Below are 15,044 nucleotides of genomic sequence, written 5' to 3'. Positions count from 1 at the left end.
CATGGGATGTTTTGGGGGTTAGGCTTTCACATGTATCCCAAGAGCAATTCCATAAATCCATGGAAGAAAAGAGGTCTGTGGAAGCTTATTAAATACAATTTCTAGTGCAGAATTGCCAACAGTTCTGGGAGAGCAGAGCAGGAAACTATTGGTACCAGTTTTGCTTCTCTTTGTAGTTACTTGTTGCTGGTCACTGTTGGAGACAAGATATTGACTCAACTGGACCTTTGTTCTGAGTCTGAATGATTTTGTTGCTATGTTTGGTTGTTGTTTGGTTTTTTGCTTTGTTTTTTTTTTTCATTTTTCTGAGAAAAAAACAATCTTGTTTCTATCTATTCAGGCTGGAGAGACAAACTTGAAAAGAAGGTCAAGACTTAGGAATATTCACTGTGGTAGTCCTTTGCTTTTTATGCAATTTCATGATGATTTTAGTCTGTCTTGTTTGAGTGTTTGTGATCACTCATCCTGAGCCTCACTGTGCCTGCTGGAGTCCAGGCCCAGATTTGAGGAGGACAATGGAGGGGACTTCTTTACTACCTTTTACCTTGACATGTCCATTGATTCTCACCTACCGACCAATTTTCTCCCTTTTATTTTCCTTGGATTATTGAAACTGCTGATTTTTCTGTAGCCTGTGGTATCAGAGTTTTCAGTATTTTAATACCAGTGATGTTCCAGAAGTGCGCAACAGCCTTTTCTGAAACAGAGGCGTGTGAAGAAGAGAGGTTCAAACCATCAGACTTTGTAGGGTGGTTAAAACCTACTCTTACACAAGTTTGGCAACAGCATCTCAGTCAAAATGGAAACATGCCATGGGAGTTTCTCTTCTGGGAATTTTAGTTGTTAATTCTTGCTGGACAGGAAGAGCTCACCCAAACACAAATGTCTTAGTGCATCAGCAGCACCAGAGTGTGGCAGGACAACTCAATCGCAAAGGAACATCTGCTAGGCACCTTCAGAATTGCTCAGAAGCTGCTCCAGGAAAAATCTTCACATGGGGAAATTAAATCCAGAGCAGCACAAACCCAAAACCTTTCTGAGGAAACATCCTATGCCAGTAGGGATGCATGCCAAGGCATCCATGAAAAAAAAAAAAAAAGAAGAAGAGAGAAAAGAAGAACAAAAATAAAAACCCCCAAAGTAGGCAAGATAGTAAAACTTTGGAAAACCATAGAAGCCCTTTTTTTCTTTTTTTTCCAAGTCCATTTCTCTTGGCTTTGCAGACTGGCACCTCTGGCAAACTAAAGTCTAAGAGGACAAGGCATGTAGGAGAAAGCCCCAGAGGCCTGTCAGGAGTTTCAACACTTGCTGCTGGACTCTGATGGAGCAAAATAAGGTCTTAATCTACACTGTGATTGTAAAGACAGCTTGGAGGAAAAGGCCATACCAGCTCAAATCCCTGCCCCAGAAAAGCATGCGGCTTTTAGGTAGCGTGATAATGAGTAAGAAAATAAAGCACAACGCAGGTTCAGCCCTGCCAGGCAGCTGAAGCTCAAGTTATTTCCACATTACAAAATACCTTAGGGGACAGGCAATTTTTCCACTGAAGTTTACAAAAAGGATAACAGAGATCCTACTGGTCTCTCGGCAAGTTTTCTCCTCAGCAAGTTGGAAGCAGTTACTTGCTCGATGGCTGTACATCGTCAGGAAATTTACTGCATTTCTCCAGCAGGACTCCTGCTTTATGCACTCTCCTGACAGTCACACGTGCACTTTTAAGAAATTTATTATTATTCTACTGGAGCAATCAGTGCCTGAGACTGGCCACTGATGGCTGTCACTGACACTTCACCTGAACATTCTATCTTTCTCCCCAGACACAAGTAAAGACAGCAATCATATCCCCCCGGGTTTTTTCTGCCGGGTTTAACAAGGTGAATGACATTTGCTCTTCTAAGAGAAACTTTTCATTCCTGTTTTCTCCATGTGTGGGTGCCCAGATGGTTGAGTCTTGTCATAGTGACCCAAGTGCGAAAAAGCTGCCATTGTCTCTGAGCTTGTTTCTTTTGGTTTGTCAATAGACGGGGCTAGACAAAAAGACCTGGGTATATTAATTGGTTGGATATAGCTTTTTGTATCTTTTATGAAGATTGAGTTGGCCATTTTACTGCACTCCTGGTGGCTCAGTAATTTCCACCCTAAGATGCTGTTTTCATTCGTTTTACGTTTACTGAACTCAAATGTGTTCAGTTTCACATTTTCCACACTTGTAGTCTGCTCTGGGCTGGATTTTTTTTCTCTGTCTCAGGAAATACGGGTCATTTGTTTCCAAGAACATGCCTGTGGAAAATTAGTTGTTAATGTTAAATACATCCATCTGTTCCTTTGAAGAGATTTGCCACCTGCTTACAGTGGAAAAGAACCTGAAATTTGGCAAGGAGAAACTCTAGGGAGACACCTTCTGCTGTCCCCATGAAAATCTACCCACACTTAGTTCCCTATAAATGTCTGGAAAATACCATTTTCATAGGCACACACCAGCACACATGTCTGACTGTTTCAAGGGGAACAGACCTGCTCCTTGGCATGGAGGGAGAGGTTTGCAGTGCATCACCCTAAGGACTGTGCACCACAGGTGATGGCAGCAGCCCATCTCCTCACCTGTTATTGCCTAGGTCTTTGGCTCATTCAGCCCAGAACAAGGTCCTGAAGATGACTAGGGTCTTCCAAAGCTTTGCTTTAGGGCGAAGAATGCATCTGACCTTTTAAATAAAAATGCCTACGATGACACATAACTATGAATAAAGAGGAAAAATGTTTCAGAACAAAAATAGTCAATATATTGTATAATATGCTATCCCCTATAGAAATTTCCTCTCAGGAGATTTTACCATGGAATATTGGCACCAGGATTGCTGGCATGCAGTTGTATCCTCATGGTGGCATATGAGAGAATTAGTAACAGCTTTTCATGTCCTGTTACAACCCGCAGCACTAACAAGTGCAACCCAAGTGTAACCCAGACACATCGTAAAACAAGTAAAATATAGGGACAGGCATCCCAATTCTTAATAAGCCAAAGTGTATGTTAATATAAGGGTAAATGTGAAATGAACAATAAAGGCATCCCAGCACCAAACTTCTCACTTAAATACTTGTCCATTCAAGGTGCAGACAAAACACTGACTGAGGCTATGGATATGATGCAAAGCAAGAAATAATCATCAGCTTGTGTCGAGATGATCTGAGAGGGACAACTGCACCTCAGCTGCTTCCACCTTGTTTGACTTCATCCTGCAGTTATCTGGTCCATGCACTTGCTGAACCAAAGCACTGTGGGCAGTTTTGTTTGCTCTTATCAGAGAAAGGAGTCCACTGCATAACACACACCTAAGTTTCTATCTCCCCACTAACTCGAATCGCTTTCATGCATTTGTGAAAGAACCAGACAAAAAATATCAAGGATAACCTGCACAAAGAAGCAGTAGAGAGTAGCTGTTAAAAAAAAAAAAAAAAAGGGTGAGGGAAGAGTAAGGAAAATTAAAAACAGGGTATTTTCCTTCCAGTATTTTCCAGTTTTGCACATTAAAAGATAAACTTTTTTCAAACAGCAGAGTGGAAGGGTTTTCTGATTCAAGTGTTCTCCTGAAAGGAGAAAATGGATGGGAACTGAATGAGCTTTCTAGAAGAACGTGGTATTAGATCTTGCTTCATACCAACCCAAGGCAGCAAGATTCATTAAGATTCAAATAAGTAAATTTTCTTATTTGAAAACTTTATCTAACCATTGATTTAACTATAAAAAAATACCATTGTCAGTGGTAAGAGAAAATGTTTACACTTCTAGTCTGGATTTTCTATTACTTATGGAAACTGGAACATATCCTATAACTGTGCTATAGAAAGATTTAGCAGAAAGAAACAATTGCTCATTAACTTTCATTTGGCTTTAGGACAAAGATCAAAGTCTGCCATCACAGTTCTAATGTATTGACTTTGGTTAATTTTTTTCAGTTTCGTTCATCTCATTCCTGACATCCCAGTTAAAGTCATTGTATTTCAAAAGCTGCTGAACAACTTCAGATTTTACCAAGTCAGTGAACTCTAATTTTGGATGTTCAGCACTCCAGTAGGTGAGTGCTTGGTTGCACGTGAGCGGTCTAAATGATTGAAAATAAAGTTATATTTTTACCTTATTATTAACTAAATCAGAGCATGGGTTTCAAAAACTTTGACTCAACTTTTTCATTCTTCCTCCTGGCTTCAAAAATAATGATTAAATAAGAAAAACAAACAATAGATAGTTTGGTTTAACTGCTCAGAATTTTTTATTCCATTTGAGTGAACCAATACATTCTTCTGTGAAATGGGAAGCAACAGTTATTATTGCACATTTTTGTGTTCCATCTATTCTAATGCAGCAACAGAGAAGTTTCCAAAATTTTTCTTCATTGTGGTAGTCAATTTAAGACACATTTACTCCGTGACCAATGTTTCTGCAAAAGTCTCACAGTGACTGTAGTAAGTCTATGTGATATTTCACACTTCATGTTTTATCTCTCTACTGCTATCTCATTTGGTATTTTAGCCTACATCAGTTTAAATAAGCAGTAATCTTGCCATTAGCTGCAGAAACAATGGTACTAATTGTGTATGACATTAACAGTATAAAAGTGAAACACTTCTTTGCACATGCCTCAAGCCTGCTAATTTTCTGAGACACACTAACAGTACCAACACACATGCAAGAAATCACTGGAAAGCTGTCTTGTAGGCTAACAAGTAGAATGTAAAATTTTGGATACTGAGGAGTTTGTTGACTATTTAGGTCTTCCTCTCCTGTCAAAAACTATGGCAATACCCTGCCTGCAGTTTTACCAGTACAAGTTTGTCATAACCTGAGTGCAAAATCTACTCCAGGACACACTTTTACATCATGGAACATCAAATGCATTTTCTATTGTTATTTAGAGTAATTTTACAACAGTAAAAATCAGGTCTAAGATTTGGAAGCCTTATAAAAACACTTGCTTCCTAACGTCTGGCTCAAGAAGAAAGGAGATACTGCAGCTGTGGATATTAAATGCACGTAGAAGTAATGTCACTACACAGCTGACAGAGGAAAAAAACCCAAATCAGAGATGGCAGGTTCAGAAAAAAAAAAAAAGAAAATAATCCAAGACGGTGGGACAATATGTTTACCCTAGGACTGAACCTGCTCTGTTTTCCCTTAAAATCATATTTAATTAATATTCGATTACTCATTGTTGCCAAAACTATGCAGTGGATGAAAGCCTGGCACCAAGGAGCTGCAAGTAAGCACCTCCCTGTCCAAGTCCCTGGAAGCTGTCCTGCACTGCCTGCTCACTGCTCTAGTCCTCAGATGGAGGAATTGCTTTTGGAAATGCTGACCTGATTGCAGATGACTTTGGCATGATTCCTGGCCCTGGCAGAAAACTCTGCACCCAGTGGGCACAGGCCTTGGCAGCCTGGCTGTGGGTACCCCAGCCTGGTGCTGCCCCAGCTGAGCCCTGGCCCTCCGGCACCATGCACCAGGGTTGCACACAGCAGCCACATATATAATGTGGTTCCACCACCCTTTTCTCCTCTTCTCTCAATGGTAAGGAAGTGTGTTGGCCTCATTTCTTATTATTTGAGTACCTCAAATAATAGCAGCATTAATAGTACTAGCATTGCATTAGGCAGTGTGTCTCAGCAAGTGTTTCAGCCCTCTCAAAAGTCTGCTGGCTGGCATCCTGCAAAGCCTCAGGTCTGCAAGTTTGGAGGCATTCTTCTCTCTCCTACACTGCTTTGGGTTTTATTTTTTTCTTTAGTGGCATTCCTGTCTAGCTTGTTGCAAACAAGATTTGTGATATTTTCTTTTGTAATGAAAAATAATTAAAAAAACCCCAAATGTCTGTGCTTTCCATCTGGTTTTTTTGCATTAGGAAAACAGGCAAAGAGAAATTACTTCTTGAGACCAGCCAGTGCATACAACAAACCTGGAAATGCTCTCAGTGATCTCTGCACAATCTAGGATACAAGGGAACAAACAGACTATAAACATTAACTCTCACTCTCTTGTTGAATGTCTGAATGCTATGAGACTCACTGGACCAAATATTTGCACTATTATATCCAGAGGAACACCTCCTGTCTACTAATATATACTGATATTATGTGGAGAACCATATAGTTCAACTTGTTGTCTACATTTGAAAATCAGAGACTGAAAGGGAAGATGTGGACAACATGGGAAAATGAGTAACAAAAGGAAGAATGCAGTTAGGAATAAAATGCTAGGAGAGTCTTGTGAGCCTGAGCCATAATGTGAAACACAGATAAAATGAGTGCAATTAGTAACCACAGTAATTCAGATGTGAGTGCAGATCCTGTAGGAAACACCATAGTAACTGTGGAGTTTTCTCCCAAGATGAGGTTTTACCCACTCAGAAGGCCTCTGGTAAGTGACCTGTAGAAGACATTTGCTGGGTAATTTTAGAGGAGATGAGAAGAATGTCCTCAATAGATAAGTGACATACAGCAGCCAAGGCTTTGTTATTGTCAATGACATGTCAAGCCAGCTGTGAACATTCACCCTTTCAATCACAGACTCATTAGGATCCATATGTATTTAATTAAGACTGTAGCTCTAAAGGTGCTCTAAATGTTTCTATGGTAGTGTATGTTTTAGCACGTAGTACCTTGCATTTTGACATTTAGGTGACCATGCTAATGTTGAGGTAAAATCCAAACTTCTAGCACTAAACTTCAAAAGTTCAGATGTTGGGAAGCAGTCACTTCCCACTTACATCATCAGTTTATCTCTTTATGTTTAGCAAACTACCTATTTAAAAAATGAAACATGGCCAAAAAAATGCTGAAAATTATTTAATTAAAATATAGTTCAGGTCACCTAGCCACCTGCCTTACTGCTGGGGCTAGTGAAAGCTGTGGTCTTGTGATGCTTCCCATCACTGTCCAGAAGACAGCTGCCAAAATAGGAATGCTGTTTCATGTGCAGATAGCAGAAACATTCAGCAGCTGACCCTGCTCTTGGTCATTTTCTCTTCTGCTGGCACCTTCATCAGTGGCAACAAATCAGAGCCTCATGAAGCAGGCAGCCTATCTGACTGATGCCACTCGATTACACTGCCAGATCTTCCACTGCTCATTTCCTGCAGCACAATGTGAAAGAAAGCCTGTTTCCATGCCTGAGCTGGTTTGGACAAAGATAAATCTGAAGGCTGCCTAGTGACTACCATATAAGCATACAAAAAAATCTGATGACCTAACCTACAAAGCTTCAGTTATTTGGTATAATTAAGTGGAGAAGATGCCAAGAAAATAATTGCCGGAAAGTTTTCTTTTGACAAATTTATGATAGAAATTTCTCAACAGCTTCAAGGAACTCCATGGATGAACTAAGTCCTTCCAAGTCCAGCAGATTGCCCTTTTTGTCATTAAAGTGGAATAATTCAGTCTCTTCCTCTTCTTCCCGAAATAGATTGCTCTCTGAGGTAGGAATGATGACGATGCGAGGGACTGCATTGCTAATGACAGAGTCCAGGACTCCATTAGCTTGACTTTCTTGAGTTGCCATCTGTGAAGTACTTGAGTCTCCTCTAGTGACACTGCTGCTATTCAAACCAACAGGCAGAGAAGCTGCTCGCAGGGAGCTGGTCACAAGTGCTGCAGGAGGGCTGTGTAGACCTGGCTGCCCAAGCACCTTCTCCAAACAGCTAGAGGAGAGCAAAACCTGGAGTGGAGACATAAGCTTTAGTGTTCTCATACACCGTATGACTGTGGAAACCAGTACTAGATACTCATTACCACTAGTCACTATTTGAGTCACCAGGCCTATTTTCTAAACACTTGAATTGTTAACTAGAGGGAAGATCACGATGTGCTAACATATACTGTTTGGAAAGCAGAGTGTTAAATGAAGCAAAAGAAGACATGCTCAAATTGAAGCAGAGGTCAAAAAACAAACAAACAAACAAACCACCACAAAGCAAACAAAAGAAGAAAAGCATATTTCTATATCTGACTTATTTTATTACTAAAAAAAGGGAATTACTCCATTTTTAACATGTCTCAGGGTACCAGACAATTACACTTTTCTCTCTTCTCACGGAAGAGATCTCAGATAAGACTCAAGTACACTGTGTTCTTTATTTTCATCATCCTTGTGACAATGCCTGTCATGATGACCCTAAAAAGCTCCTAGTACTGCCTCAGGGAAGTCCGTGGCTTTGCATTCACACTTTGGACAGTGTGAATGCTTCAACAAAGAAGCAGCAAACATCCACTTTGCTAACAATTTCTTATCTACCTATTTTGAGAGAATTCTGATTTCTAACTTGGCCCTGATGGCAACTTCCCTGATTCCTTTCCATAGCTCTTTGTGCACAGTATGCAAACAGTCCCATGCATTTTTATGCTCTGGAAAGCAAAAAGCCTGGGACACTGACTGGCTTCTTTTAAGGATGCAACTGTTCATTAAGGAGCCTTGATCTCAGTCAGCGAAAAGAATTCAGAGGTTTTTAGATGTTTTTGAGATAATCTTCTTAAAGGAAACAAATTATAAGATTATTTTCCTAAAAAAAAAAATATTTTGTTAAGTCAAAAAGGTGACCCTTCACTAAATTCACACTTGTATTTCTGCAGTTGAATATTTCTGGAAGTGCTGTAATTGGAATTCAGTCACAGAAAATCCAGTAATGCTATTAAAACCTTAAAACTAATATCTAAAGATATAGTGGGGCTTCTTTAGTGTTGGTTGGGTTTTTTTTAAGGATAAATGTGTGGTCTCACAGTGAAACACTTTAACTGACAAATAAATATTTATCCTGATAGTATGAATACTGACCTATTGCATTTAGCTAACACAAAAAAACCTTCATACCACACAGGAACCTCTGCTGAAAATATTAAGAAAAGCAAATGAGGCTTTGAACATTCAATTTAAATTAGCTCCTCTTCTGTTCAAGGATTATTTATCAAAGTAATTCAACAGATGTCTTTCAAAGGCAAAGTACAGCATACGAGCCTTCTTTTGGGCTACAAAATTGCTAAATTCCAGAGCACAGAAATATTTGTTTGATTGCTGAACAGTTTTATGCAGATTCACCTCAAATTTACTTCCCTTCTCCTTCCTTGTGCGACTGAAAGCCAGTGGTTCTCCAGAGCCAGGGGGAAGTATCTTGTCTTTGTGACTTGCCTACAACCTTGAACACACTGGACTACATAGCAGCAGAACTGGGTATTAGGCTTGAGCCCATGTTGCTTGCCACCACATTTGAAGCCACTGTTTTTCCATCAGTACTGTTCACAACAGTTTCAGGGAAAGAACAAGGTTTCCCAGGACTCGATCTTAATGAGACACATGGAAGAAGACAGGGTGGATACATGCGGGAACCAGGTTGTCGGACGGCTGGAAATTTCCAAAACAGCTCCTGCTTTAAACTGCACTGTCTCTAGATAATTACCATCAGAGCTGTAAGGCAGCACAGGGGACAGAGGCAGATATTGCAGCTGCCAAAGGTGTGGCTATTTGTAAGCCTATGTCTGTTAAAAATGCAGTGCTGATATGTGCTTGACCTTGTGCCACCCATATAAATACTCATTTCAAAACTGATGTTACAATCTGGCAGAAGCTGACTTGTGGGTGACCTGCTGCTCCCATCCCACTTCCACAGGGAATGGGGTGCTCCTCAACAATATGATGCCAAACCTCAGTGGTTTGGACAATGGGTGTGATGCATCCACAAAAGATGCTCTGAGTACTCACCGTCTCCTCTTTCAGTGAGGGAAGGGTGGCAGCTGCCAGACTCTCCCACACTTAGGGAGAAATGGGAGTTTCTTTCTTGTCTTCCCCCTCAACAAAAATAAAACATTTTAATGTACACTGAAAAGAAGAAAAAGGGTGGCTTCTATTACTTCAAACTCTGTTTTGCAGACTTAACTTTATTATGAAAGGAGGCTGCCACTATATAGACACAAGGGTCAGGATGAGAGGAACCAAAGCTGGGGTAGGTAAACAGATGAAGAGGCAAAGAACTCATCTTTTTACATTTGATGCTATTGATTATGCTTTAACGCAGCTTCAGAGCTATGAGCTGATGCTGGCTTTCCCAAAACAGGCTACATATCATTGGAAAAAGTTAATAAGGCATTCCTGGCATTCTCATTTGTCACACACATACCAAAAAAAAGAAAAAAAAAAAAGAAAAAAGAAAAAAAATAATAACAGCAAGGATGAAGAGGACATTGGAATCAGTATACCTAAAGCCTACAGAAGAAATAGATAAGGATATAAACATATAAAGACTGAATTATCATTCCAGAGATGATGCACTGCAGCAAGATTAACAATAAAATAGAGAGTCCTCAGCTGAGACTTTTTTCCATACCTTTTCGGCAGTTGCTGCATTGCAGCTGCAGCTCTTTGGGAGCAGGTCTCTCTTCTCTTGTCTCAGACTTGTTGAGAAGGAATGACTTCGGCGGGGCTTCAGTTTCTCATGACCAGGCTCCACAGCGTCAAGCTCTACATCGCTCCAAGTCTAATCACAAATTATGAAGGATTTCACACAGTTGCACCCTTTCTCAAATTCACTTACAGAAAATTAAAGCTGTTCTAACATAGGTCTCATACTCAAATCTCCCCTGGGGAGAGGCTTGGCTTTTAGTCTTGTCACTTACCCTGGATTATTTTGCTGAACAAAAAAAAAAAATCTTTTAAATAATGAAAAATTATTCGATCTCTTTTCACCATGATCTTTTTCACACCTTTTTATCTCATTGCTTGTGCTATGCTTATAGATGAAGAGCACCTGAATTCTAAAGATGGGAGCAAGTACAACCAATCTATTTAATATGTCTTATGGCATTCTACATGACTGGCACAAAACCGTGGACATGGACAGATCCAAACCCACATCTGTATATATGCCAGCAGAATATCCAGAACACCTGGGGCTTCTCAGTCCCCATGAGCTTGTTGATTAACCATCATCAGTGCATGGGAAACAACGGGTGGGCTCTGCACTAATTTTCTGAGAGCACGCCAGCAATGAAGCACAAACGTGACATTGCAAACATGCCATTCCATTTACAGGCTTGGGCAGAGGCCGTCCATCATCCCTTACTTTGTGGTGACTTTTTGATTGAGTATCAATGATGGGATCATTCCACTGTTTTCAACACCAGCTTTGAGATATGGATAGATAGATGACAGATAGACAGACAGACAGGGCTCCACACAAGTGGGAAGCTAGTGCATAATTCCTCTGCATCACCTTGCTCATGCATCTATGTGTTGCCACCTGTTTATTTCTCCTCACTTGCCAGATCAAACTGTAAATGCTACTTGATGTAATTTGTATATATGTTTGTTCCTTGCACTAACATGTACATAACACATAGAGGAAAGTGTTGGTGGCAACAGCTGTTGCTGGTGTCATTCTTGCCCATCAATATTTTATTTGAGCATTCCAAAATTTTTCTCAGTCCTGCTGTCATGCCAGTCATCAAGCTTAGCTTTTATTTCAGCAGCTGCTCTTTCAGCTAAAATCTGTACAGCTGCACTGAGATGTCAGTAGCCCCAAGGACAATTGCCTTTGACTGTGTCAACTTGGCACAACGCAGCTCTGGGCATCTCTAGCAGCACGTGTTTTAACTGAGACTCCTAAGCCAAAGTTGTGCCAAAAGCTGAGGTTTCTTATCCTCGTTATCCTGTCTCTTGAAGGAGCACCCCCAACCAAACACACACAGTAACCTGCTAACACGAACAAATTAAGTCCAAGTACTGACCAACGGTGAAGAAGAGAAAGCTTCTTGGATGAGGGCAGATGATGCAGCTGAAATTACTTCATTTGACATCAAACAAAGGAATAATGGGGAGAAAATTTGGGAATAAACTAAGTAAAGGAAAATCAAAAGGTAAAAGGGGCAAAAAAGATTGAAAATAAGAAAATGAGGAGTAACCCTGTTTTAAACTATGTCAACATATTTCCGTGTTGCTATGTGTACTACCTCAACCAGTGAATGAAACAGACATGTAAGACAAGTAGTCCCCTTGATTTCAAGGGAGATACAGATATGTGTGCACACTCTGTTTGCTCAAGCTGCTAAGCAATCCCAAACAAAATATACTCTTCTTTCTTTTAATGATAGGATATTGGCATGTTACATATACTAACCTCATATTGCAAGGTTAATGTGGGTATTTTACAGTTTATGAACAATTACAGTTGATACTCATCATTGTGAAATCAGTGGTCTGTGAATGGAATTAAATCAGCAGGACAGATTATCTCATTCTCCTTCACATTGCAATAGTAATATTAATGCATTTATTTATATATTCAAGAGCCATGACAAACACTAAATTTCATAGCCCATACAAAGTGAATCAGTTTTTTTCCTATCTCATTAAAGTCTTTTGCCCTAACATAGCAGGAACCAGACAAACATGAAAGTGCTCCCCATGGCCTTAAGATTATGAGAGCCTAGGTAAGCAAATCTGGGGATCCTTGTGCTATGCGCTGTGATACAGTAGTGTTGCACTCCACAAGAGTCTCATCACACACTTCAAATTGCTTGGGCTCAAATCTGAACAACAGTATGCTAAAAAAAGGCTTTGCCTAGGCTAAGAGAAGCCTTTCACTCTTCTATTTATTGTTTTAATTTAAAAGAAATTCTACAGTAGACATATTTCATAAAGTACTACAGCAAAAACTTGCCTCTTCTAGACAAAGACTCCTGTGAAGTAGCTCATCCGTTGCATGGTACTAAAACAACTTCTAATTTTGAGTGACACCCCATTTAGGAGATGTCATTATTTTAATTATAATCATTACTACCTGTCTGTAATACCATAACCTGTAGGATGTTTAGTGATAGTCAGGAATGCGGCTGTGACATGTGATATAATCACAAAGTGGAAGAGGATGCTTGTCCTCAGAGAGTTCACAGCTTCACAAACTGAATATCTGAGGCTAACCAGTGAAGTGCAATGTGTTACTTTAACTGGAAGCCTACCTGATATAGCCGTATGGTTAATGTGCAAGGGAGGGAGTTGAAGGAGTGCAAAGTAACCTCTCTTTTGTAACGAGGTAGATTTTGTTTCATTAGGGCTCAGGTACTGAGCCTTCCTTTCAGGCACTTAAACCCAGTGACCAGTGCATTTTTCACTCCAGTGTGTTTTAATGGCATCTGCCTGCCATCAAAGAGTTCAGAAATCTCCCTGTTGCTGTTACCCAAAATGACAACTTCCATTCTCCAGCAGAAAATTTGGTGCAAAATTACCTTGTCTGACAACAGTGCACTGTTCAAGCTGGTTTTCCTGATGGTCCTGAGTCCATTGCCAAATCAAAGACCCCAGTCTTCCCCAAAATACCAGACACAGTCACAATCTCACTGAAGCACAACTCCATGGCTTGACTCTCACCTTGAAAACACTGTCACGTGTAACCCAGGCCCATCCTCGCCCAGATTGCTGGCCCCAGGGGAGAGTCAAGAACTTGCCACTCAGCCTGTCACAGTGTTTTACACATTTGTGAGAGTTTACCAGAGGCAGCTGTTGTTCTGGGAGGTTTCTGATGCCCGAGCTGAGCAGGGGGCAGTACAGGTCCCCAGGACGGCCAGCCCCAGCCCGGACCCTGCCATGCCTGCCACCATCCCCCCAGAGCCACCTTCCCACCACCTCTGCAGGCAAGGCCGGCTTCTTGTGACAGAGAGGCAAGTGAGGTCATGCTGAGAGAGGCTGTGAAGAGTCCTAGGGGATTCTTTTATTTCTGTCTCACTCAGTCACCAGCCTTACTGACACTTGGGGTATGCTTCTTACAAAACACCCCACCATGCTCCAGGGACAGGAATCTTTCGCTCCTCATAGTTAAAACCCAGGGAAAGCAATAAAAAATTTCCCATCCTACACAAAATAGATTTCCTTTAAAATAATAAGACAGCTTTTGGATAGGTTTGAAGACTTTGGATGGGACACTGTTTTGTTGTCCTCCAGCCCAGTCAGATACTAAATTATAGGCAGTAGTTCCTGACACAGATAGTGTCTGACAATCATGCTTTTTAATTCACATAAAAGACTTAACCTGAACATCCTTGGTCCCATTATGCATCTGAACCATGCAGATATGCTGGCCTGGATGCTTTCTCTTATCATAAATCATCATGCATAAACTCCCAGAAATGCTTGGCAGAAATGACCTCACATGACCCCCAACATTTAGTTACACTCCCCTCCTCCCCCTTTTCCATTCTCTAATTTTGAATATGTATTTATAGAGTCACATATTTTGGGAGTCTGAGAAACATTATACTCACTTTCCTTTGTGGAAACAAGAAAAGACTTACAGCTTCTCCAGTAGAAATAGATGAAACACAAGTGCTCTTGGTCCTGCCAGCAAGAGATTGGTGGCTGGAGAGAGAGGTCCTGAATGATGACTCATTTATGGACCCTCTCAGGAGGTCATTCTTTGATATTCGTATTAGGAACCTCAAGCAGGGGACAGCATTGTGGATGGTTTTTCTGAAGGAAAAGTTGAGAATAAAAAAAACAACTGTCACATTGTTGACATGGCTTTGAAATTCATGTGGTAAAAGTACCATCTCTTTCCACCACCTAAATATGGCTCCTGTTTTGATTCACGGGGTCTTACAGATTACACATAAACATCATAGTATATCTAGTGGAAACTACTCAAAAGGCTGAAAAGAAAATAACAAGTGCTTCTAGTCATTGTATCAAAACACATATGGAAGAGCTGCATGGATAAGTAGTAAGAATTGAAAATACCTTGAAGAGCATGATTGTTTTTGATTTATTTAAAAGGTTAACCCAGAAAACTTTCAGAGTAGCTGGTACAAAGATCTTCACTGTGCAAAGGCGCAGAATGAGTAGAAAAAAGGGAAGGGGGAGAAGGCCAGAAGAATCAGATATTGTTACTTATTTGTATCACAACAGCTACGGTAAACTCCTATTGAAAATAGGAAAATACAAGCACAGATGAAAAGCATGATCTAGACCCCAAATCTTTTCTTATTCATTAAATAATAATCTCAGCCATGTTTGTGTGAGTTTACTT

The 15,044-nt window shown here is 40.4% G+C and overlaps 1 protein-coding gene across 3 annotated transcripts in view; it reads right to left on the bottom strand.

The window, feature by feature from the left end:
• Nucleotides 1-4,263: 4,263 nt before the first annotated feature.
• Nucleotides 4,264-15,044, bottom strand: part of LOC135412924 (melanopsin-like) — a 45,296-nt gene continuing 34,515 nt past the window's right edge. For 2 of the 3 annotated variants that reach the window (XM_064651927.1, XM_064651926.1), the window contains 3 exons: nt 14,314-14,488; nt 10,356-10,505; nt 4,264-7,699 (listed from right to left, as the gene is read on the bottom strand). In XM_064651927.1, coding sequence (XP_064507997.1) covers nt 7,319-7,699; nt 10,356-10,505; nt 14,314-14,488 — 706 coding nt within the window. In that variant the 3' untranslated portion in view covers nt 4,264-7,318. Of the gene's footprint in view, nt 7,700-9,733; nt 9,821-10,355; nt 10,506-14,313; nt 14,489-15,044 lie in introns of all 3 variants that reach the window. The other variant, XR_010430032.1, reaches the window with a different exon arrangement.

The sequence above is a fragment of the Pseudopipra pipra genome, chromosome 4 (assembly GCF_036250125.1).
Source record: "Pseudopipra pipra isolate bDixPip1 chromosome 4, bDixPip1.hap1, whole genome shotgun sequence".
Lineage (NCBI taxonomy): Eukaryota > Metazoa > Chordata > Aves > Passeriformes > Pipridae > Pseudopipra > Pseudopipra pipra.
This window is presented reverse-complemented; position numbering and strand designations above follow the sequence as displayed.